Source organism: Phasianus colchicus, chromosome 23 (assembly GCF_987193195.1).
Source record: "Phasianus colchicus chromosome 23, bPhaCol1.hap1.1, whole genome shotgun sequence".
Classification (NCBI taxonomy): Eukaryota; Metazoa; Chordata; class Aves; order Galliformes; family Phasianidae; genus Phasianus; species Phasianus colchicus.
In genome coordinates this window covers 1,847,099-1,872,308 of record NC_143458.1, presented here as the reverse complement: position 1 = coordinate 1,872,308, position 25,210 = coordinate 1,847,099, and the positions used below count along the sequence as shown (strand labels likewise).

The 25,210-nt window shown below is 52.5% G+C and overlaps 1 protein-coding gene across 2 annotated transcripts in view; it reads right to left on the bottom strand.

Annotated features, from left to right (window-relative positions):
- The window catches only part of DSCAML1 (DS cell adhesion molecule like 1), a 79,273-nt gene that overhangs the window by 17,037 nt on the left and 37,026 nt on the right, over positions 1 to 25,210 (bottom strand). For both annotated transcript variants that reach the window (XM_090123707.1, XM_090123706.1), the window contains exons 4-11: positions 8,954 to 9,100; positions 7,660 to 7,938; positions 6,783 to 7,058; positions 6,185 to 6,481; positions 4,253 to 4,525; positions 1,003 to 1,281; positions 414 to 533; positions 89 to 265 (exon numbers count right to left, since the gene is read on the bottom strand). In XM_090123707.1, the coding sequence (XP_089979833.1) occupies positions 89 to 265; positions 414 to 533; positions 1,003 to 1,281; positions 4,253 to 4,525; positions 6,185 to 6,481; positions 6,783 to 7,058; positions 7,660 to 7,938; positions 8,954 to 9,100 (1,848 nt within the window). The remainder of the gene's footprint in view (positions 1 to 88; positions 266 to 413; positions 534 to 1,002; positions 1,282 to 4,252; positions 4,526 to 6,184; positions 6,482 to 6,782; positions 7,059 to 7,659; positions 7,939 to 8,953; positions 9,101 to 25,210) is intronic.

Below are 25,210 nucleotides of genomic sequence, written 5' to 3'. Positions count from 1 at the left end.
CATCCACCCATCTTTCCATCTGTTTTTTGTCTGTCTGTCCATCTCAGCCCACCTCCAGCTCCATCCCAGCCATGACCTGGCTACTTACTCTTCACGGTGAGGAACATGGACTTGCTGATGTCTGTGCCCACCCCGTTGCTGGCCTGGCAGAGGTAGTAGCCAATGTCCTCCTCCAGCACGTGGCGGATCAGCAGTGAGCTGTTGGGGAGGATCTGGATGCGGCCCGTCAGTGGGATGGGGTGGTACTGCTGGGGGTTCCCACTGCCTGGAGGGGGAAGCAGAGAGACATCACTGAGTGCACAGCTGAGGCAGGGGGTGCTTGTGGGGCTCAGTGCTGGGGTGACCCAGCAAGAAGGGTACTCGCCCCACTTGCACAGAGGTCCCCGTGCGCTGCTGTGTCCTCTCCCACGAACCTTTTGCGTGTTTCCACATCACTTTAGGAGGAGGGTACCCATCAACAGAGCAATTCAGCACCCCGGCTTTACCATAGATGCCATCTTGGTTGTTGGGTTGAACCACAAACCGAGGAGGCACTGCATAACAGGAAGGAATCACAGAATCACTGAGTCATTGAGGTTGGAGATGACCTCTAAAATCATTTAGTCCAACCACCCACCTACCATCAATCCCACTAACCATGTCTCTCAGTACTACACCTACATGCTTCCTGAGCACCTCCCGGGACGGTGACTCCACCACCTCCCCTGAGCAGCCTATGCCAGTGCATCACCACTCTCCTAGTGAAGATTTTCCTAATATCCTGAACCTCCCCTTGTGCAACTTTAGGCCATCACCTCTTGTCCTATTGCTGTTTCCTGGGAGAAAAGACCAACCCCCACCTTGTTACAACCTCCCTCCAGGGATCTGGAGAAAGTAATGAGGTCCACCTGAGCCTCCTCTTCCTAAAAATTATCTCTGCCTGTTGCTCCCCAGCCTGATTCCATCTGCTCCCATCCATCCCTCCCACCTTCCCACCCAATGGAGAGACCCCAAAGCTCTCACCCCTCACGATGAGCTGCCGCTCGCGGCTGACCGTGGCGGCGGCGTTGCTGGCGATGCACGTGTAGTTGCCATTGTGCTTGAGGGAGACACTGGAGATCTGCAGGGAGCTCATGAACTCCTTGCTCTCAATGGTGACGCCTGAGCCGGAGAGGATGACGTGCCCATCCTTGCGCCAGGTGATGTGGATAGGCATGTCCCCGGAGGAGACCACGCAGGGGATGTAGAGGAGCTGCCCGATGGAGGCTGGTGGGAACTCGAATGGCTGGATCAGAGGAGGGACTGCGGAGGGGAGAGGCAGAGCATGCTGTACAGCCCCACTGGGGGAAGCCCTCACCTGTAGGGTTCAGGCCCGCAGAGGGATGAGTGGGATGAGGAAAAGCATCCCTGGCTCCTGGCACTTGTCACAGGCTCATGCATACCACTGAATCATTTAGGATGGTGAGGACCTCTAACATCAAGTCCAACTCCACCCCACCCCCACCGTGCCCATAAACTGTGTCCCTCCATGCCACACCTCCACGTTTCCTGAACACCTCCAGGGGTGGTGACCCCACCACCTCCCTGGGCAGCCTGTGCCAGTGCCTGATTGCTCTTTTGGAGAAGAAATTTCTCCTAATGTCCAAACTGAACCTCCCCTGTCACAGCTTGAGGCCATCACCTCTCATCTTAGCCCCAGCACCATCCCACAGCAGGACATGGCTTTGCAGAGGAGCAAGCCTGCTTGGGGCCAGCACAGCAGTTCATAACCCATTGCCCCATCATCCTAAGCATCTGCTGCTCAGAAACAGGCAGGCTTTTGCCCACCCATAGCACTTCCAGGAGGGGTGGAAGATGCTACTGAGCAGGTGACAGTATGACGTGACCATACACAGGGCAGAACAGGGAGCTGCCAGCCCCGGCCTCTCTGTGTGCATCAGCTGAAATTCCACCTCAGCATTTATCTGCTCGCAGAAAAGCAGTTATTAGATGGATGCTTTTCTTGAAGGCTCTGGATTCAGAACCAGCCATTATCTTCCTGATAACTTAATTAGGCAACCGCAGCATCTCTGGCAATGTGGGAGGGGGAAGAAAGCAGAGAGAGGGAGACAATTAGCTTAACAAGGCTCAGCACCTGGTAGACGAGATCCTCTTTCCGCAGCCTCCGTAATTAAATTAGCAGGCTGCCAATTGTCCCCTCGGCAGAAATAAGATGCCCTCTCATACAGACACGGAGCCCCGGCAGGCAGGGCTCACCATGCCACTGTGCACGGCCCCATCCCCACCCCACCCCTCACCCAGCGTGCTGCAAGGCTCTCAGTGCTCCAGCAGCACTGCTCCAGGGACCGTCCAGAACCAGGCTGGCCTCATTTGGGTGGCCCAAAGCCCAGAGCCCAACCGAGCAGCCACAAAGGGCAGCAATGCGGGTTGTTCCTCACCCCAAGCCAGGCTGCAGCGACGTGGCTTGAGATGCTGGAGCCATGGAGCCAGCAGCGCCTGCTTTCCATAATTAATGAATAATTAATTGGGAATGCACTGCAGTCTATTGCAGAGGGCTGGGCTTGTGCGTCTCCAAACACACCCCACAGGCCACTTGTAAGCACACAGCCTCTCGACAGAAGAGCTCTCCCTATTCTATCTCCCCTTAACCAGAGCCCAAACCTCATCCTTCCTCCCCAAATAATCTTGTGCTGCATGCTCTGTCTGCAGCACTTCCCAGGCTCTCCCACATAGCACAGCCCTGGCACCACGCAGAGCCCCCGCATCACCCAGCACTGTGCTCCCACCCTTCCTTTGGGCACAGCCAGGCAGCACGGTCCCAAGTGATTAATTAAAATGTTCCAAGATGTCTGCTGCTAAATAAGGAGCTGCGGGGCACCTCGACAATGCAGAGAGCAGAGGATGCAGGAAGCTCCCAGTTGGGATATAGGGCTGGGAGCCATGGGAGCAAGCAAGGGCCTGTAGATGGGTGGCAGATAGAGGATGGAGGTGCTGGCAGGAGGGGCTCATAAAGATTTTACTGCCATTGCTTGGGAAGCCTGCGTAATTCACTGGTGGCACTTAGTGTGGCCGCCAGGCACTTGTGGCAATAAAAGCTTTACGGTGCTCCGTGCCATCCTGCACTCAACACAGTCATATTTATTTACTCTGCTGCTCAGAGTGAACTCCAAAGGTAGCAGAGGGCAGCTCAATTCCCCTCTACCCTCTGTCCAATGGGCAGTACGAGCAGCCAGGCTGGGCTGAGTGTAACTCCGTGGAATGAAGGTGGATGGATGGCACTGCATGGCAGCTCTCAGCCAAGGCAGTAAATCTGGGCTCATAGAGGTTTGCATGGCATTCACTTTCCAGGATACATGGATGAACTTCTGCGTCCACCTCCCAGCAATGGGCACAAAGCGAAGTGTGGAACTCAGCATCCCTCTCTGTGAGGATTTTGGTACAAGGGGAGGAACACAAAGGCTGGCTGTGGCCTGCAACGAGGGTGCAAGGGAGATCCATCCCCTTGGCACTGCCCAGAGGTTATCTGCAGCCCACACTTCCGCTAGCAAAGCCTCAGAGGAGAGCATTAGCTAATCAAGTGGTAGCATCTATAATCAGCTTGATGCACTCTCTTGCTAACCTGATTCCTAATAAGAAAATGGTGGATGGGAGGGGAAGGAGGGGGATCAGCATAAGATCCAGTCCATAAATACCCTGCTCAGTGAGACAGAGGGAAAGACAATTGGCCGGCTCTGTCCCAGCGTGGCTGTGTTTGTCTGAATGATTTACTGCAAACACTGCACTGGCGACGGGCAGAGCCGACCCGACAACTCTGAGGACGGGAGATACGATAGCACTGTGCTCATAACACAATCTCAGCAAGTCACTGGGAGGGAATGCATCCGACTCAATTCATTAGGACTGATAGCTCCCTCAATGGGGCTGAATAATTGATGGCCTGTAGAAGCTTTTAAGATGTTCTGTGCGCTCGGAAGACCGAGAGTATTATTTTTTTAAAAGCTAACACACAGAGAAAAACATCAGTGAAGGTGATCCGAGCAAAGGTTAGATGTTTTAATACACTGTGTTTACACCGTAAATCCTTGCTCCGCTGCGTGTAGCAAGAAATGGAGCCGGTGCAGCAGCAAGCACACAGGTGGGTGAGAGGTGCGATGCAAGCACAGCGTTTGGGCTGCAGGGCATCCCCTGCAATGCCTCTCTGCCTTCGCCCTTCGCAGAGATGGTCCCAGCACCACCTGAATGTCTGACCCAGGCCACCTCTGCAGCTCCTTACCTTTCACCGTGACGTGGACGCTCTGGCTGATGGAGAGCTGGGGCTGGATCAGCACGCTGCACAGGTACTCCCCTTCGTCCATGCCTTTCTGGACGTCCATCAGCTTCAGGGTCCCATTCTCAAAGACCACTTGGCGGTGGTTATCGGGCAGCAGCAAAGAGTCCTTGTACCACTTGATGGAGTAATACGGGTACCCGATCACCCTGCAGTTGATGAAAGTGTCCCTACCCGCGACCGCCGTTATGTTCTTCATTGCCCGGATGCTCGGGGGACCTACATAGTGGGGAGGAAGGAAGAGGCAGGCTAGGTTAATTCCGAAGGGCGGTTTGTTTGCACACAGATCCGCTGCAAATGCTGCTGCTGCCCCTCAGAGGGACACCGGAGGCTGCTGGGAGACACCTGGGGAGTGCTCCCAACCGCCCCAGCTGCTCTGCCAAATGGCCTTGGTGCAGAACTGCACGCAGGGACCTCCCTTCCATTTGTACATTTATTTATTTTCAACCGAAACAGCCCATTCCGTGCCTCTCACTGGTTGCCTGAGTACTGCCCAAAGCCAGCTCGCCCCCTGTTCCCAGCTGCTCTCACGCTGGCTGGAGGACTGGAGGCATGCTGCAGGTGAGTATTATAACAAGAGGTTTCATGCTTCAGTAATTATATTGTTCTTGTGGCTGTCGTATAAAATAGCAAACCCATCTGCAGATTAACTCCATCTTGGCTCCTCACCCTAAGTGGTGAGGATGACAGCTTAGCAGATACTCCCGATAAGCCAACGTTGCCTTTAGTGTATTTCCTTACATTAAGTCCCACTGCCCCCAGATGGGGGGCACCCATCAGCTGTTGGGAAGGTTTGGTGGGAGATGTTCTGTCCCCATGGAGCAGGGAGGTGTCTGAGGGCACAGCAGCATGGATTCCCCCCGGTGCACCATAAGAGGGAGCAGGGAGAGATAAATTAGCATCTGTAACTGTCTCCTGGGCCTGTTGGAGGGACTTGCTCAATTCCAAGGCAAAAAAAAAAAAAAAAAAAAAAAGCCTGAATCTTATCTAGTGACAGGCAGTCAGGGACCAAAAGAGGGAGGGAAAAAAAAAGAAGACAATGAAACATCCTCATTCAAAACGCTGCAATTGCTTCTCGTGGCTGGGACATGAACTCGCTCCAAATTTAGCAGTAAATGGCAGCAAAATTCAGACTCTCCCGGGATCCCAGCCAAAAAGCCACTAGATCCATTTCAAACCTGAGACACAGACAAACACAGCTCTTCAAGCCTCTTTCTCAGTAGATAAATTAATGTTACCTCGACTCTGCTCCCACCTACGAGCCTAGAAGCTTTAACTGGTGATTATGAATGGGCAGGGGCTTACAGCACACCCCGTGCCCTGCAGAACGCCCTACAACGCACAGAACAACACACTCCAGTGTGACAACGCAGTGATTCACACAGCTGTGGCTTTTAGCAGACAAAGAAAACACAGACACAACACATCCAAGCTCATTTTCCATCGTTCCCCGTGCTGCCTCATCATCACTCGTAACGGGATCGGGGCTGGATGGGGTGAGCTGGGGTCCTGGGTTGGTTTGAGGACACGTCACTGGTGAATGCAGAGGAATGGACAGCACAAGTCACTTCTGGGCCAGGAGGACCTCCACGGAGGTGCTTGCTGCACAGACCCAATGCTGGGAATGGTGAAAGCAGAATCCAGCAGGGAGGCATTGCCCCTCCGGGAAGTGTTGCTCTGGATGCACACTCAGTTAAGTGCCCTGCTCTGCACTATGGGGAAGATCCATCCCACGGGTTTGGGGGCCAGCAGGGCTGCAGGGGGGGGTCAGACATTGAGGGATCTGCATGGCTGGGAAAGGGCAGGGGCGAGGAGGAACAGAACACAACCAAAAGCCCAGTAAAAGCCCTATTCTGATATTTAAAAGTAGACAGGCACCTCTTACGTTTATTCGCGCTTGGTATTCGGCGCTGCCCACCGAGTTCCGCGCGGTGCACCGGTACACGCCGCCGTCCTTGATCTGCGGGCTGGTGACGTTCATGTGGCTCACCGTGGTGCCGTCCGACATGGTGTACTGGTTGGTGCGGTGCCCGTTGTCCCGCGGGATGGGCTCGTCGTCCAGGGCCCAGGTCACGGTCGGTGGCGGCGCGCCCTTGGCGGCACACATCAGGGAGAACTGCTCCCCGGGGTTCACCACCTTCTCGCTGAAGGAGGAGACGATGCGGGGGGTCCCATCTGGGGGCACCCAGCGGGAGCGGGGTTAGGGCACGGCTGCAGTCACCCGCACGGATGCGCCCGTGCCCCTGCGCCCTGTGCGCCCTTGGCTGAAAGGGTGCCCATCCCTGCTCCAACACCCAATGATCGCCATCCCGTTGTCACAAAAAAGGCGAGGAGATGCCTTGTGGAAGGCAGGATGCCCACCATGCTGGCACTCACTTCCCTCTCTCCTTGCATAAAGCATTCAGGGATGAGGCAGCTTGGAAAGGGGCAGAGAAAAAGCCACCACCAACCCCCCGCCCCGAGGAAGCCAGCTCACCCTCCAGCATGATGATGGAGAAGTCCTGTGCTGTCTGGGACTTGCGGGTGGCAAAGCACTGGTAGGCTCCAGAGTGGCTCTTTTGTGCTGCCGTGATGAGGAGGGTCTCATTGCTGATGCCCCGGATGGAGATGAAGTCATCCACCACCACCAGGTCTGTGTTGCGGTACCAGCGGATGACATATTCAGGGGACCCACTGAGGGCACAAGAGAGGATGACGGTGCTGCCGATGCCCGTCTTGAGCTTCTTTGGTGTGAGGGTCACACGCAGAGGGTCTGTGTGAGAGAGGGTGAGAGCAGGTGACACGTTGGGGATGCTGAGTAGCAGGTGCCTCTTTGCCCTCCTATCTTTGGAATCACCAGCCTACATGCACAATGTCACCACACAGCCAGGGGTGGCAACCCTGCCCTCCCTCGTGCTGCTTAATGGGTGTTAATGTTGGGGTGGCAGTGGGGACGTGGCTCTGTGATGGGACAGTGCTGAGTGGAAACGTGCCAGGGCAGCCCGGGTGCTGCTGGTGGCTGCAGGAACCCCCAGGAGCAGAACAGGCAGTAAATATTTGGCCTGCCCAGATGGTATTTACTGTTTGGCTGGAGCTTATTTTATGTAAATCAGCAAAACAAAGCACAGAGGCACCTTGCAGAACACTGCCATCCAGCAATTTACATCCCGTGGTATTGCACTGCTTTTTCCAGAGGTCCCGATTAAAGTGGTAAATCAGGGGATGGCTGCAGATCTGCTGCAGCAGCATTACAAACTCCCCCCGAACGCTCCGAGCACCACATCGGACACGCTGCGTAGCGAGGCACGCCAAAATATAAAGCTTTACGGTTTCACAGAGATGAGCAGGAGGCAGCTCTTCCCTCCAGCACTCACCGATGACCGTGAGGGTCCCCGTGACCTCTGCAGACCCGAAGGTGTTGGTCACCTCACAGATGTAGGTCCCGCTGTCCTCCACGCGCAGGTCGGCGATGCTCAGCCCCGTGATGCGTTTGGCCCAGCGGCCGTCAGCAGGCAGCGGGCGTCCGTCCTTCAGCCAGCGGATGGCAGGGTTGGGGTATCCCGAAGCGATGCAGGGCAGCTCCACCAGCCGGCCTGCACGCACCTCCCGTGACTGGAAGCTGTCTAGCATGGTGGGGATGGACTCAGCTGGGTCTGCGTTTGGAGAGGAAATCAACTCACCCAGAGAAGGAGGGGAGATGCGCTCCTGCTCCCAGGCAATGCGGAGAGCTGAGCTCTGAGCTGATGGGGACACAGGGAGCAGTGGGGCAATGCTGTGTCACCCGGTGGAACCTCCCCAGGGAGCTTCACCCAAGCGGCTGGTGGGATGGATAAACTCAGCACTGTAGGAATTACTCAAGGTGACACCTAATTGGTGCAAAATACACAAATTCTGTGGCACATTTCAAAATTTACAAGCAAAAGGGGCCCATCAGGCAGCTGGGAAAGGAGAAAATTAATCACCAAGTCTCAGGCGTGAAATTAAATTCCAGGGGAAAAAAACCTCTTTCATTACTCCCAAGCAGAAGTAAAATGCTGTGACGTGTAAATAATGACAGCGACCAGGAGGGGACAGAGGCACATCGAATGCATAGGGAGAGGAGAGGGGTGCCCTGTGGCTGCCTACGCTTCTCTCTGGGATCCAACAGGGCCGGGTCGAGGAATCTCAGCCATTCCCAACCCCATCCCAAACCCTCTGCAGGGGTTAATTCAAGGAGTTAATGCGGGAACCATGCACACGAGGCTAGAAAAACCATATGGCAGAGCGCGGGCGAGCTGCAGCTGACGGGAGGGAGAGACGATGCAGCTCCCGAGCAGAGTAATTTGGGCAGTGAGCGGAGCCGGGAGCGCCCGGAGCCAGCCGGCACTACGGACTGCGCCGCTCGGCTGCAGTATCGCTTGCATCTTCGTCACATCGCGTCAGGCTGCTCACATCGCCGGCTGTCACATCGCATCGCCGCGCGCCCCGTCGCCTCCTGCTCGGGGTGCTGCATGGCACGGCTGCCCACCGCCGGGCATTGGGGCACGGCATGGACCCCCCGTGGTCCTCACACCCCCCTGGGACACGGGTAGGGGTGCATCCAGAGTGGGGCACGCAGGCTGGGTGCTGTCCCCAGGGCTGGATGGGACCGGGCACATCCCTGGCACACCTCGGGAGCCACGTGCTCACCTGACACCGAGAGCCTGGCCCCGTTGCTCTGCCGCGTCTCCCCACTGTACTTGTGCTTGGTGATACACCTGTAGGTGGACAAGGCATCTTCCTTCTGCACGTCCGATATGTACAAACCTCCATAAGAAGTAATAAAAAACCTATTTTCTGGAGACACAAAGAGGAAAGGGAGGGGAAGGGTGAGTGCGTCCTCGCACCACGTGCTCTCCTCCTCCATACAACCCCTGCTCTCGGGGTTGGCATCACCAGGGCTGCAGGTTGGGTAAGTTGGCAAGGATGAGTGCTGCACATGGGTGTGCAACAGCAGCCCACATGTCCCTGGGCAGAGCAGTACTCGTGCTGTGGCATACATCCTGCCCATGCACTGAGGTACATGGGCTGTCCTTGCAGCCTGCCCGCAGCCCCTGGTCCCAGTGCCAGCGCCCAGCTGCACAGTGCTGGCTGTGCAGGATGCTGCAGGGCACAGCCCTGGGCTTGCAGTGATTCCGTGGCTGCAGCTGAAGAAGGGAGCACAAGCAACGAAGCCCATCTTGGTGTGCTGCATAGCAACGCTGCAATTAAAAGTGAATCCGTCCTGCTGAGTTAATAATTAGCTTAACTTACTTAGAAGCATGTGAAAACAAATAAGGGCTTGAGTTGATAGTGGAGCACCGGGGGAAGATTGCTGAGGCCACAGGGTGGCACAGCACAGCCCTGTGGCACTGCCTGGCTGCCTTTAGGTAAGCCAATGCATGTGGGAAAGGCACAAAAAGCAAATCACCAGAACAGCCTCTGGAGAGGATGGCAGAACTTCTCCCTGCCCCCAGAAGCAGTGCTGGAGGCTGCAGATTGACACAAACCAGTTCTGCACCCAGGAACTGGAGTGCGTGCATCACAAAAGCCAAGTGGAGGATAGCCCTGACCCTGCTGGCACTGCCCCCAAATCCCACTGTAGCTCAGCTGGACAGGTGGCTTTGACTCTAATTGAGACTATTTGGGACTCCAGACAGAGGAAATAGAAGCCTCACTAAGATGCAAGCCGAGCTGTGGTTTAATGGAAGGTACAGGCAAGAGAAACTTGAGCATCCCATGAGCCCAGAACAGGACTGGAGAGGTCGGTGCCCCACACCATCAGCTGGTGGCATTAAGAGCTTCATGCAAACCTCTGTAAAAGGGAAGGGGGAGCAGTCCTGCAAACGCAGCTGAAATAACATGCAAATCAAGCATTAATTTTTCATCTCCCATCAAACCAGTATGCAGAGAGCTTTGGCTGCACTGGAATTTGAGAAGGGGGGAGTCAGTTTCTATGGTAACAGCTGCTGCATTTTGCAAAGTGCTCCGCAGCCCCAGCTGGCCTCCCCCACAGCGCGCACTTCTGTGCATGCCTAACTGCAGCCCTGCTGCCAGGCACACTCGCGAGTGCTCTGGAAACAAAGACTTGGAGAGCAGCAGCAATGTGCAGGGGCCCAAGAGCAGCAGCAGCAGCACCACGGGGACCTCGTGCAACCTTGGACACTTGGCTCCTGGAGCTTGCCAGCGTGCACAGATCCAGATGAAGCTCGTGAGTTGGGTAAGAGCCAGACAGAAGTGTGGCTTTAAAGATGCCATGACGTTAAATGTAAGGTCTACACAACCTGACAGCACAGCCTCAATTCTATTTTTTTTGTTGTTTTTTCTTCCCAACGAGGGACAAATAACTTGGTTGAGGAGCGCTGCATTGGTTCAAGGGAAAGATGCAGGGCAATAATTGATGTAAGCAGGTCTGACGGAGACCTCACCGGAGTGACTTATGGCTCAGTTAGCCAGTGAGATTAACGTCGAAGGTCGCCGAATAAAATCAGATCTTTCTGCCTGCCAGGAGGTGGAAAAGCTTTACAGGATGCAGAGGATTAAGTACATCCACAGCCAGGCTGGAGCTATGTGCCTCTAATAACTCTTTCAGCCAGATCTCAGCTGCTCCCGTGGCAAAGGCTTTGCAATACCCTTCTCCCCTCTCCCTGTTGTGGGTTGCCCATCACCAGAGTCCTCATCAGCAGGGTACCCACCACTGAGGTACCCATTGCCAAGGTACCCATCACCAAGGCATCCATCACTAAGGTACCTATCATCGAGGAATCATCACCAAAGTACCCATCACCAAGGAACCCATAACCAGAGTACACATCACTGAGGCACCCAGCACTGAAGAACCCATCACAAGGAAAAAGTGGTGCTCTCCTGCATGTCGAGCATTAGGAGGATCTCCTCCTATTCACACACACATCCACATGCATTCTCCGTTACTGAATCTGAGCCCATGAAGCTCTAACATCAGTCCCAAGGGCCTTCCAATTCCAAGAGAAAAATTACAGTCGATATAGGTTACCAGTTACCGTTCCATCCAATATAGATTTATAAAAACAATGGGGTCAGGGCTTCAGGAGAGAGCACATTTTATAGTTCATGAGACTAATGAGATAACTTTCCCTTGGTACTCTGGGGCCAATATTTCCTTACGCAGTCTATTTTAACTGCTGGAGAATCAATAGGTGCCAGCATTTATGAATTAGCCATACTTGGAGCATATGCAACCCAAGGCATCCCGGACAAATTCAATAAATGTTTGGTGCTATTTCTGGCCACGTTTAAAGTGACAAATGCCTCCCTTGGGTGAAAGGCATGGAGAGGGAAGCCCCAAAGTACACAGCCTGTGGTTTCCTTGCGTGGGGATGAGAAGCCTCCCACACGCCATTCACCAAAGGGAGGCAAGAGGGACTCCTGGTCCACTCCATGTTCCCCAGACCATGGCTGGGGCCATGGCACCACACGTCCCTTCATCCCAATGCCTGACCCCGGGGTCACCGCCACAGCAAATACCTAAAGCGGAGGGCGCCCGGATTAGGCGCGAAGATTAAAGATCCATCCATCCATCCCAGAGATGGTAAATAGGAGCCGCGACTCGAGCCCAATGCAAATTTAATAAGAGCTGCACGATATCTGACAGATTTATTTACATGTTTCCCTGCACACAGGATCCCAGGGGACGTGTAAGGCAGTCGCAGGCTCCCCAGCCCTTTCAAAGGAAACACATTTCTCCTACGTAGCCAATGCAAAGCTGAGCAGCCCAGCACCCAGCACAGTGCTTCCACCTTGAAGTTCCGTGGGCATCTGTAAAATCACCGACTCCAGCTGAGTAAGTGGGTCACGCTTTGCACCAAAGGGCTCCCTGCCTTCTTTCTCCTCCTCCTCAATCCAGGAGGAACGGGGCTTTGCTGAAACGAGAATACCGTGTCCTAGAAATGTCGCTTTGGGGAGGCTGCGGCACTGCACCCCAGCTTTGCTGCATCCCAGGCACTGCAATGGGGTGGCGGCAGCTTTCAGAATGGTTCCTCCTGAAAGGATGATGGAGGGGATACTGGGACGAGGGTGCAGCCCTGCAGCCAGCTCTGTGTGTGCTCACCAGTGCCCAGTGTGGTGCCAGCTGCCAGCGGGTGCACAAGAGCCGGAGCGCACGGTGAGCTTTGTGCAAAAGCCCTAAAAACCCCTCCCATACAGCTGCGGAGCATCACCAGGACCTCCCCTTGCAGACCTAAATTTAATCCCTCCCCACGCTCACTCCTGGCCAGAGCACCACAGAAGCACTGAATCACAGCAGCATGCAAGGCCACCCCAAAATCTACGCTCCCCCACCAGGCTGAGACTCACACAGCAGGGATGAAAGTCGGGGAGTCACGGCAAGCTGCCCACCTCCCCCTCCCCTTAATCTCCTTTATAAGCACGGCTCTATCTCCTCCCGTTACAGGATTAACACCCATCTCTCATTCTCCTCTTGCAACAAGATTTTATTTCTAATTACGCTGTAATAAAACTGGGCGCGCTCCCAGGGTTGCTTCCAAATGACTTGTAGACACTCGGCGAGATTGGATCCTACTCGGGCCCATTGTCAGCGCGCCTGCCTGACATTCATTAGACATGCATGAGGGAGATGTTTTAAGAATGGAATTGCATTTAAATGGGCTTTCTGAGAAGGAGAGATGAAACAAAAAAAAGAGAGGCAGAGGGAGAAAAAGAAGCTGCAGCGGCTGAGCAGCGGATGTAATTGTCACCACGCTGTCACACACAGCTGCCAGGCAGCCCTGCTCTGTGTCCCAGTGGCACAGGAGGGGCCGAGGGGCCAAAGGGCCAAGGGGCCAGGATCTGGCACTAATCCTCCAATAAACCCCATCCCGTGCCCTCCAGAGCTGCAATACAGCAGCGGATAATTTTCTGCTGAATTACCTCTTAATGCGGTACAGAATTACCTGCAGGTCGGCAGGCTGCAGGGGACAAGTGAATAAACACCAAAGGAAATGTCCTGGTTCTCCCCAGCCTTGTGTTTGTTTCTCACCACTGGATTTACGGCCGGGGGGCGGCGGTGTGGGAACAGCCCCTGCAAACAGCTGCACAACAGAGCTGGGCTCTGCATGACGGGGTTGTGCACTGTGCAGTGGAGCTCTGCACGGTATGATAGAGCTCTGCACTGCACAACTGAGCTGTGCACTGCATGACAGAGCTGCGCACTGTACAATGGAGCTGTGCATGATACGATGGAGCAGTGCACTGTACAACAGACCTATGCGCTGTGCAACAGAGCTATGCACTGTATGTTGGAGCTGTGCAATGTATAACAGAGCCATGCACTGTACTTTGGAGCTGTGCACAGCATGATGGAGCTGTGCACTGCACAACAGAGCTGTACAGTGTATGATAGAGCTTTGCTCTGTACAGTGGAGCAGTGCACTAAAATAACAGAGCCGTGCGCTGTATGATGGAACTGTGCACTGTACAACAGAGCTGTGCATGGTATGATGGAGCTGTGCACTGTATGATGCAACTGTGCACCGTATAACAAAGCTGCACACTGTACAACAGAGCTGTGAACTGTATGATGGAGCACTGCACTGTACAACGGAGCTGCTCACTGTGTGGTGGAGCTGTACCATGGAGCTGTGCACAGGGAGGTAAGCTGCTTGCTGACACCCAAATTCAAGGGATCAAAAGTTGAGGAATGAATGACTCAGCTCACAGGGAAGCTGCCAGGTAAGAACCGCTGTGTTGAAGCTCCCACCATGGCCCAGCTCTCCCTGCCCCACGTTTCCTCCTCTTTCCTGGAATCTTACAGGCCAGGCAACAGTCAGAATCCGCATAATTCTACTACTGGTGCCACAGGTTTGCTTTCTGTGTTTCCTTCTCTTCGGGCAATGGAGGCACAAGGAGAAGTTTGGGTTTTATGCAGAGGAAGCTTTTTAACAAAAGAGCAAAAGGCTGCAGTTTGTTGCTGCAACCACAGTCCCAGTAGGAGCTTAAGGAAATCATCACAGAAATGCTAATTTCATTTAACACGAGAAAATGAAAAATGCTGCTGTCACTTTAATACGCTATGCATATCTTATTTCCAATGCACCGCTGCTTCAGACATTTTCCTTCCCCAGTTTGCTTGCTTGCAGCGTGCACCGAAACCTGGGTGCCACCCCCCAGCCTTACAGTCAGCAAACCTGGGGAAGCAGATGCTAAGAAAGATCTCTTTCTATTAACTCCCTGGGAAGCAGCACGTCCTGCAGGGCTGCGAGGAGTTATTAAATCAAGAGTAATTATTTACCAAAGGGCCACTCTCAGAACTCAGTTCCACAGGAGTAAATGCAGAATTGTGCCGCCGACAAACCGGGCTCACGCGGGGCAGAACGGCCCTCGCTGGGTTTCAGACATTGCTGAGCTTTTTTGGCCCGACCCCCCCAGCACCGCAGAGGACTGAGGAGGAATCCATCTCCCAAGGTGGTCCAGAGACGCCTAATTCCAGCAGAAAATTACAGAACAGGATGAAGAGCATTACAAAATGAAGAGGAGGGGACTCGGGATTTCCATGGCTAATCCTGTTAACGAGACAATTTCTTATCAAACTCATTATGTGGCGCAGAACGGAGGGGAGGGACGGGCTGGGGGGCAGGGGGGGGTGAGGGCAGCCCCGTCCCACAGCACGTTGCTTCAGCACAAACTGTATTTTCATTTCTGAAGACAGCTAAATATTACCGGAGTGACATTTAGCGCAAAACAGTGCCGTCTGCTTCAGCTCAGCAATGAGTCCTCTCCTCGGCAGAGAGAGGATGGCAGGCATTAGAGAAAAAAAAAAAAAAAAAAAAAAAAGGAAAAGGAAAATAATCTACTCGTGGCAAAGAAAAAAAAAGATGTTTTTTAGGATTTTTTTTTTTTTAACTTCCCGTTTCGATCAGCGCCGTTCTATGGGAAGAGGTGAACCAAACGCTTCAGCCCCCAGGCTTGGCAGTGCCGTGGAGCTGACCAGATGCATGCTCCCAACCAACCCCTCTGGGTTTGCTCCCCCCCCCCCAACGATTGTGGGTGTTTTTAGTGCAACTCTGTGACGGCGCTGCCATTTTCTTTTTTTTTTTTTTTTTTTTAATTTCTTTTCCGTTTGCTATTTAAAAAAATCGCGGACCTCGTCAGATTTCATGCTAATGAGAAGGGAATCTGGATCGGGAACTGTGCAGAAAATTTGCATCTCAAAGAGGAAAACAGGAAGTCACTAAGAAAGGAAAATCCACCGCCGAGGTGTCGTTTATGGCCATAATTAGGCTAATGCTGCTCCGTTCTGTCAACTCATTCTCATCAGCCTCAGGGTGACTGATGGGGGACAACAGGCTCCTTCCCAACATGACCCCAATAAAGACTGAGGGCTCCTGGAGCCTTCTGAACCAACAATGCCAAAGGGACCCCCCAGCTGCACCATGGTGCTGCTTCCCTCTCATGCACTGGAACCCTTCTCTTAAAGAAAGGATGAAAATATGGCACCAGCCTGATGTCAGCACTGACATCTCAATGGGTTGGCCATGGGGTGTCCTGGAGCTGCCCCGTGCCCCCTCTGGCCCATTTGGTACGGACCCACGTGCAGTTTTCCAATCGATTTCCCCCTGATTTCTTTAATTGGGTTTTGCTGCTGTTGCAGACATTCCTGTGCAAACAACGTGGAATAGCTCTAACCAAGGTGTTTGCTCATAAAGAGCCGTCGTGAGCGTGGAGAGTGACAGAAATGGGAAAGGTTTGATGAAAACAGTGGGGAAAACAACGGGTTCCTCGGCCCGTTCCAATCCGTCAGCAATTCGGGTTATTAAAAATACAGGAGGATACAATATCCTAACATTGCAATCAAACCTGGAGAAACCTTGAAAGGACAAATACCTGCATAGGAGGAAACCTGTCCCCCCACTGAAGCCTGCAGGAGTTGTGTTGCAATTATGACAGGAGCGAGGCTGCTGGATAACGCGAGAGTTATTTTCCCCACTTACGTTGTCAAATGATCATTTTGCCCTGCAGTGAAATCTCAATAATTATAACGCTGAACCACGAAAGAACAAAGAAATAAAAAAGCAGCGAGGGTTTTTCTGTTTTTTTTTTTGTTTTTTTTTTGTTTTTTTTCCGAAGGATTGGGTGGGGGAGAGCTGCAATCAGAGGGCTGAGAGTGCAATTTTTCCCTAATTATCTCCTTTAGGGCCGTGCATCAGCAGTGAGATCCCCATCGGCTGCAGGGAGCACTGTGCACCAGAGGGGTTTTGCATGGCTCTGGTGGGATGTCCTGCAGTCTGGCTGCACCCTTTTGCACTACAGTCACTCTTGCAAGGGGAAAAGCAACGGGAAATAAAGGAGAATGGGAACAGAGAAGGGGAAGTGGGGCGAGGCGGGGGGATAAAGAACGGGAGGAAGAAAAACAAGACGACAGAACGCTTGCTCCACAGCCCTCGGCTAAATTACAAACCGGTTTACTGAGGTGGAAAGCTGCAGTGAGCTGAGGAGGAATATGTGGAAACCATCTGCAGATTTAAAAATAATCTATTTTACGATCACCCTCGAACATATTCTTTTGCGGAAACCAAATAGGATTTGTTGTTGTTGTTTTGTATAAACTGTTAGGGGAAAATTACTAGAAACATGCAGGGGGTTTTGCCTTCTTGAGTACTGAGAGTCTAAATATGCCCTTCCTTATGTTTAGAATAGTAACAGTCATCTTAAAATTAACTTGGTCTGCATCAGAGCCTCCAACAGTAGCGATTCTGAGCCTGCAGAAAGCAGGACAGACCTGCGCTGGGTATCTCCGCTTCGTGCTGACAGATGTCTTCCTACATACAGTAAATATAGGTCGTCTTTTCCTACCCGGAGAACAGTGTATCTTAATTAACCAGGCCACTAGCAGCATATGTAATGATTTTTTTGCAGCTTGCTCAGTAAACCTTGCCTTACTGAGATGCAGAAGCACGAAACATGCGTGTGTGCCAGCCCCTGCCCTCACCCCCAGCCCATGCACACACTGTAGTGTGGCTTCAGCTTTTGTTTTTCACTAGGAAATCCGCCACCAACACAGAGCAGGTGCCCCAGTGCTCAGCTACACCCTGAGAGCCTTATGTCCCATGGGATGAGCAGTGCCACCACTTTGCCATCATCCCAGGAGCAGGGGGGGGGCCTACAGTATCCATACCAGGAGGAGAGGGATGTGGGATGCAGCAAGATGGGGGAACATGGAACCAGAAAGCCCCACGCTTGGGATGCTCTGGCTGCATGCAAAGCAGAGCAAGAAGTTCCCTGGGACTTGCATGGGGAAGCACGGAGGCCAGAAGGCTCCTGCTGCAAAATGGAACAGCACAGGAGTGCTGCACACTGTGCCAGGCTGCGCTGATTCCTGCTGATCCAAGAGCACGCTTTGATTTGAATAGGAAAGCCAGCAGCCCCGCACACGGAGCTCCCACTGCCAAAATGCAGGATTGGAGCAGGGCGGTCCCATGCTGCCCTGTGCTGCTGCTGTCCCATATCAGGCACATGCACAGCCCCTCCATCCCTCCCCGCTGCTCACCGGGGGAAAAGCCAAGTGAAGTCAGCTCGAACAAAGGGCAGAACTTCTTCCCCGCTCATTAGCACTGGAAAAGCGGCAGCAAAAAAAAAATCCCCAGGACATAACCTTCTCTTTGACTGTGAAGTCTGAATGGCTCAGGGAGAGCGGTTACATTTATTCTTTGCATTTCCCCTTGCACAAAGAGTTGGAGTGCATGTTTTGCAGTTAGAAAAAGGAGGTGCCCCAAAGCTGGGAGCATCGCTTCCCCATGCGGGGACCCAGCAGTGGCAGCAGGAGGAGAGGAGCTGCTATATCATCAGCTGCCTCTTATCAATAATTATTAAGACAAGGCGGATGTATGTCGACCTACTTAAAGGTCTGTAAGAGATAACGGCGATGGAGCCCTGTTAAATCCTTGCAGTTTGTCTACCCAACAAACAGCACCGGGGTGCACCCTGCAGAATAGATGCACGGCTTTGGTTCCTGGGCCATCAATCACTGCAACACCAAATGCAGCCCAGCATCCCCCTGGTGTCAGGGACATGAGCAGGACATCCCTCTTCTGTCCTTTTTTGTAGCTGCCTATGGATCTGGAAGCCAAAGTTAGGCAAATCCAACCATGAAGTGATTTGCAATTTCCTAGCAACAAGCAGTGAAATGCTGGGGCAGCTCAGCAGCAGAGCAGGAGGACTCCACATGGAGTCTTTAAATGAGATGAGCGTGCCATGCTCTGTGCTGGCGCTATGGGTGCTGAGGGCAGGAGTCCACTCACATTTTATCTATACGAACACTGCCATGTTCACATACACCCACTAATTACTCAACCTGCTCCTCTGTCAGGGGAATAGTGAGGGGAAAAATAATCAGAAATTTGGTCAAAACCCACCAATGCACTCCTGCAGCATTCCAGCAGATCTGCTTGCTGCAGGTTGGGGGCATGGCTGCTCGGCTCTGGGCACAGCACAGAGGTGTGGGCAGCACTTCCAGAACCACAGAATCATCAATGATGGAAAAGATCTCCAGGATCACCTAGTCCAGCTGCTCACCTACCACCAATACTGCTCACTAACCATATCCCTAAGTACCACAACTACACGTTTATTGAGCACCTCCAAGGATGGTAACCCTACCACCTCCCTGGGCAGCCTGTACCAATTCCCAACCACTCTTTTGGAGTTTTTCCTAATATCCAATTTGAACCTCCCCAGAAAGCAAGCACAACTGAAGCATCCACCCAAGTGGAGGCATCAGGAGCAAGGGGATCTGGAAAGGCCATCTTCCCATTTCCCAGCTTCTCCACTCCTCTTAGGAACCAGGCTTCCACGATAAAGGACAGAATGCTGCCAAGGGGAGCTCTGCTGTCCCCGTACCCTTAGCTTCACTAGAATCAGTGTCAGTGCCTGGCAGAGGGGAATGGGAGCACAGCCCCCCCTGCACACAACGCAATCATGCGCAGGGGAGGCGAGGAGGGAAAACGAAAGCCAGCAATAAATCACCACCCCGCTGCTACCCAAGGAGACATAATTAAGTTTATGCCTAGAGTGGCTCTGCTGACGGTAGTCCTGGAATGAGATAAACAGAACGCACGAGGTTAGGCTGTAATGATACAGGAGTGGATTGGCAGGTGATACATTTGCTTAGCAGTAGTGCTCAATTAGTCAGCTGCAGTTTTCACATGCAAGCTGCAGGGCAGAGAGCCACTGGGTCTCTGTTCCCCCCCCAGGCATGGGTCACCCCCTGGCGCTGGCTGCTGCCTGTGACCCACTCCCCCCTGAGTCCAGGCTTAGCTTTAAGCACATGAAATGTCCACTGATCTCCAAAGGATTATTTCTGGGCTTAGCTGATGTGCAGGTCGTCCTGCAGGCCTTGGGTGGATGCTTGGCATCTCTGTGTTTTGGGAGAAAATTTGCCAATGCTTCCTAAATATTCTCCTCCATTCCCATACAAAAAAAAAAAAAAAAAAAAAAAAAAAACCAACAACAAACCACAAATCCAAGCCACTGGGAGCTCTGACAAATGCCCCATAAATACCACATTTGGGGATTCTGCACCCCAAAAGCAGCTCCAGCCATGGGAAAGGTGAGGCTGTGCTGCAGGGAGGGGGGGGACCCCACAGACCCCGCAGCCTTTTGGTGCACAATGGGCACTGTGCTCAATGCCTGGCCCTGCTGCCCTGCGGCCACGCTGTGCCGAGTGCCCAGCTGCCATCTGGGCACATCACTGCATTTGTTCCATGCGTGTATGAGAGAGGGGGTGGGGGAAGGCTGGGGAAAAGCAGGCTGCAAAATGAATTCAGCATCAATTATTCTAAAATATGCGTGTTAATATGGGAAGGGCTCTGTGGCTGCATTCATCTCCACTTCTGTTAATTTCCAGCATCAAAATGTGACCTGGGAAGATGACAGCATCTCACATCTCGGTTACACAAACACGAGCCTGGAAAAGGGGGTATATTAAACCAGGAGACAATGCTGCATATTAAAATACCACAGATGGAGCTTTCCACAGACCTCACAGTCTGCCTCGGAGATTATTGCTGGGCCATATTGTATTAAAAATGGGGGGTGGGTGTGTTATTTATTTAATTTTTAAACAAATTCCATCTCCTACTCACGCCGGATGGATGAAGTGAGCTCTTGAGCCCCAGACAGCTTTTCCAGAAAGCCCACATGAAAAATGCATTTTCATTAATACAAACTGTTTGCAGTAGGTAAATTAATTCTGGAAATGGTTTTCATACGTGGCAAATTATACGTTTGGTGGAAACGCCAGACGACACTCTACAGTCACAACAAAAAGCTCTGCATCTCCTTTAATGAATCGGGATTGCCAGGTAAGAGGAGCTCGCTCCAACCATTCCACAAACAAACAAGTAAATGGTGGAACAGAAATGGCAGGCACCGGCAGTGTTGGGCACCTATGGGCACCATAAGTACCAACTCCATTGGGACAGGAGGGAAAACTCACTGGCAACATGGGGCTGGAGCTGCGTAGGGCTTGGTTGGGAGCAGAGATCCCTCCCCCCAAGTTCCTATCTCACCCTCCAATCTGACTGTGTCTCCTCTAACAGCCCCGTGTACAAGCGCCTGCTCATGGCAAGGGAAGTGATCTATAATTGATGAAATCACGACGTGCTCCAGCCACAGCCTCATCCCCTGTTGGAAGACATCTGTTCTGCACGTAGCCCCGCTCAGGTGCTGTCACACCGCATTTACCGCAGTGGAGCAGCGCTAATATCGGCACAGCCGCAGTGCCGCACAGCTCAGCGTGCGGGGATATTCCTGTGTTCTTCACCCAACTATTGACTTACATCCTTCCAACCCCTCCAGTTGCCCAACCGGCAGCAGCACAGCCCAGAGATTTGAGCAGCACCACGGAGAGTGGCTGCCTTCGCCCAGGCATCGCAGAAACGAGGGTCCAACATCTCCATGGATGGCACCGGGAGAGAGCTCATCACATGGCACTTCGGGAGGCACGGGAGGAGGGAGCAGCATTTCCTAGCAGCCTGTCGCATCGAGAAACAAAGACTGAATGAGGATCTTTTAGTCACCTCCTTATTACATATTCCGGGTACATGACAAAAGAAGAAATGCATCTCAGGTCACCTCCTGTCACCGTGACAAAGGCCCGTGATGAGTTATGTATTCAAAATATTTGCACTAATTATCGGCACAGCTCCCCTTTGAAGGCGCGGGGAGGGAGGTGGTGCTCGCCCTGGGGAATCAGCTCGGAGCCTGCACGGGTTTCGCTGCACTACAGATAAATATACTCGTACGCCTGCATATTTTTACCAACGTGCCTGCATGTGTATCCATGGAGAAAAGCCTATAAATGCGTAACACACGTCGCGTGGGGCTGAGCAGAGCAGCACAGAAGGGACATTTCCCATCAGGGCAGGTGTCAGCAATGGTTGAGGATTGGTGGCATCATTGGGGTTCCCAAGGTGGAAGCAGCACCCTGAACCCTGCAATGACAGCACTGGGGCTTGGCCAAGTGAGAAACAGCACCCAGGGACAAGTGGAAAGCGCTGAATGCAAATGTAGGCTGACCTTTAATTAGGCACAAAGAAAAACAAATAAAGCAAAACAAAACAAAACAAAGCAAAACAAGTCACAGCCCTGGGCACCTTCCCTTTCGCCAGGCCTGGCGGGAATCCTGCTGTCCAGGTCAGTGACGCTGGGACAGGGATCCCACTGCTACCCCAGCCCTGATGCCTTGTCACCAGCCCTGATGGCACCATGGGGGCTGCCACACTCCTCCCAGGGCTCTCTGCAGGGAAGCAACGCCATCCTCCTCCTCATCTTCTTCCCGGCCACAGGTGCAATGGGAGGAGCAGAAGCAGTGTGGCATCTCTGAGACGCCAGTCCTGCCCAGGTGCCACAGCAGGGTGCCAGTCTATCTCTGCTCTTCCCCTGCTCTGTCGCTGGCCGATGCCTGCGTTGCCCTCCCGAGGCACCGAGCCGAAGCAGGGCACGCGCTGCCGAGCATCCCCTTCCCCTCAGCGAGCATTTAATCTGACTGGACAGGAGCAAAATCATGTAGATATAAATGGGGCAAGGAGAAAATAGCATGCTTCAGGTTCCTGGGGAAAGCATATGGGAACAGGAGACTTATTAATAAATTCTTCTTTGTTCTGGATTGTCTGTGATAAATAGCCGCACTCAGCATCAATAACGGCAAACATCCTTGGGAAAGAGAGACATGCAGAAACCCATCACACCGCTGAAAGCAGAGAATGGATTCAATTTCAGGTTTGAAGGCAAATTTCACAGTCCTAAACAAAATTATTGGAGGGGGCTGCCGTGGCCACAGCCGCAATAAATGTAAGGTTATGGCTGCTGAGCCAGGAGAACGTCTCCCAAGAGCTGTAATACCTTTAGCTGAAGGACAAGAAAGAATAGCCCCGCTCAGGGCGATGCCTTCGGAAAAATAACGTTTACGCTTCCAAATAAAAAATGTTTTTATTAAGGGAACACAACACTTCTGGAATTTTATGGCACCAGAGATTATTCAAACTCCCACCTCTCCGCTGGCATCCGAAAGTAAATTTCCATGAGATTTAAACACTGCCGAGGCCTCGATAATTTGGGGGGTAGGAGGGAAAAGAGAGCAGCCGCAAGAGACTTCCCTAATGGCGAAGACATGAGAAACGCTGCTTTATTTTTTGATGATTGCATTAGATTTGTTATCGTGGAGATGAGAAATGAGCAGCTCCCGGCTCCCTGCCTGGGGACAGAGCACAGCAGCTCCTTTTCCTAGCACGGGAAGCTCAGCACTGCTGCAATCACTCCCTGTGGGTGCCTGGGGCAGCTCACAGACCTTTGCCACGGAGGCCAGCGTGTCTTGCTGGAGTTTAACCTGCCCAAAGGGCGCCAAGCTCAAGGAAACAATTTGCACAGCAGCCCAGCGACTGGGCATCCCCTTTTCTTCTTCCTTGTTAATCCTCTGCACTGTAACCACTTTTTCTCATGCTCCAACTTGGAGCGCCATGAGCCTGAAAGGATAAAGTGCATTAAGAGTTTTAATGCTGAGGAAGATGTCAGCCTGACACTTTAATAACACTAACGCTGTGGAATTTGCAGAATTATCACTGTAATGCGTTCTCACAACAGCAGCATGCTTAACACAAGCTCTGCACCATGCTGAGCACTGCAGCCTTCCTGATGCTCAGGGAAGGAGCTCAGCCCCTGCACAGCACCACACGCAGAACCACACACACAGATCCAGGGATGTCCTCCTCCTCCTGGTTTGCAGTTCAGCATCTTGCAGAATCATTCACAAGGCACTGCTCACCCACCCCACAGCTCAGCTTAATGTTGCTTAATGATCGCTTTCCTTGCGTTGAGCTGAAATCCATCCCAAGGTCATGTCTGTCAGTCAGGACTGGGCACAAACTGCTCCTGGGGTCTTTGCTCCCAGATTGAGATCTTGCTTCCATCCCCAGCCCTGCTTTCCCGGATCCTGTGCATCTTCTGCCCACCCCTCCTCTCTGAAAGAAACAAAGCCCTAAAGGCACTAAGAGCTTCAATCAAATCCAATGCAAAAAAATGTAGATTTGCTCCAAAATTATACGCCCACAAATCTATAAAAAATACAGCCAAAATCCCGTGAAAGCCAAGGCTTTTTGGAAAGTTAAGAGAGTGACGGAAGGGAAGAAATTGCTTCCTTTCCTGCCTTTGAAACACACTGCTTTGTAAGGCTGATGGCAACAGGCACTGCTTTGGCTCCCAAGCCCCAATCCTGTGCATGGAACCCATACACTGGGACCAGGGTTAACAAGCATCAATCCAGAAGCAAACTTAAGCTCATTTTTAGCCTCTGCCCAAGTTTCACATGCAAAGTCAAACACAGAAGTAAATAAGTGGCAGGAAACCCGAGGAGTAAATGAGAGCGTTACATCTCGTGTCTAATGAGTGACACCAGGTAACGCTGGCAAATTGCTCACCTAGAGACAGAAGCACTGAATTGCTGATGGATGAACAAGCTCTTTTTTTTCCCCCTCATCAGCACACATCACAGGCAATGATGGAGCATGTTTCTCTGATGGCACTGGAGATTGGCACAATCATTTTCTAAATCCGGTCCCGCTAGTAATATTTGGGTGATAAAAAACAAAACAACAAGCAAGAACAAGCTGCACTAAGTCAAATCCTCGGATGCTGTAAGCTGGGAAAGCTCCCCAGGGTCTGCTGAAAGCATCTACGTGCCTCACCCCTGGCTTCTTGGAAACGTGATCCCACTAAAATGCATGCAAGGTGGGGAGAGCGCGCACTCAATGCGATGCTAATGGGCAATAATAGACAGGGAGACACTTGGATAACGAGTCAGTGGGGGATCCTTAGCATTACGTCACGAGTATCTCCCCACTCCCCAAAACGCGGGGCCAGGGCTGCAGTGCCCAGCTCAGCGCCCACCATCACGTGGGGAAGCCTCACGGCTGGGCTGCGATGCGGAAAGGGATTTACAGATGTAAAGCCACATCTCGATAACGCTTGGAACAAATCCCTGACATTCTTCACACAGCTCTGCACTAACAGGTTCGGCTCTATCAGAGTGGAAACGCAGCTCCCCGCTATCTCTGTGCTTCCACTGCCGTTAACTATTTGGGGACCCCTCTGCTCTGCAGTGAGGTACATGGCCTTCTGAGGCAGGGCTCTCCCCGTGACAATTACGCTCTGGTCAGGACTAGCCATTTGCATGCAGTTCATTTGTGATGCAGAAAAGCTTGAACCTGTCATTATCGCTTGGCATCAGTACAGCTCTGTGAAAAGACACAGCTCAGAACATGCGCACAGCGCTGCACCCTATTTTCTTTAATCTAGGCTGAAATGACAATGAGAGAAAGCAGGAGGGAGGGAGGGAAGAAGGGGGAAATTGAGAAAGCATCTTTTCCATAAATAAGAGTTCAATCTTTCAATGAGCCAAGC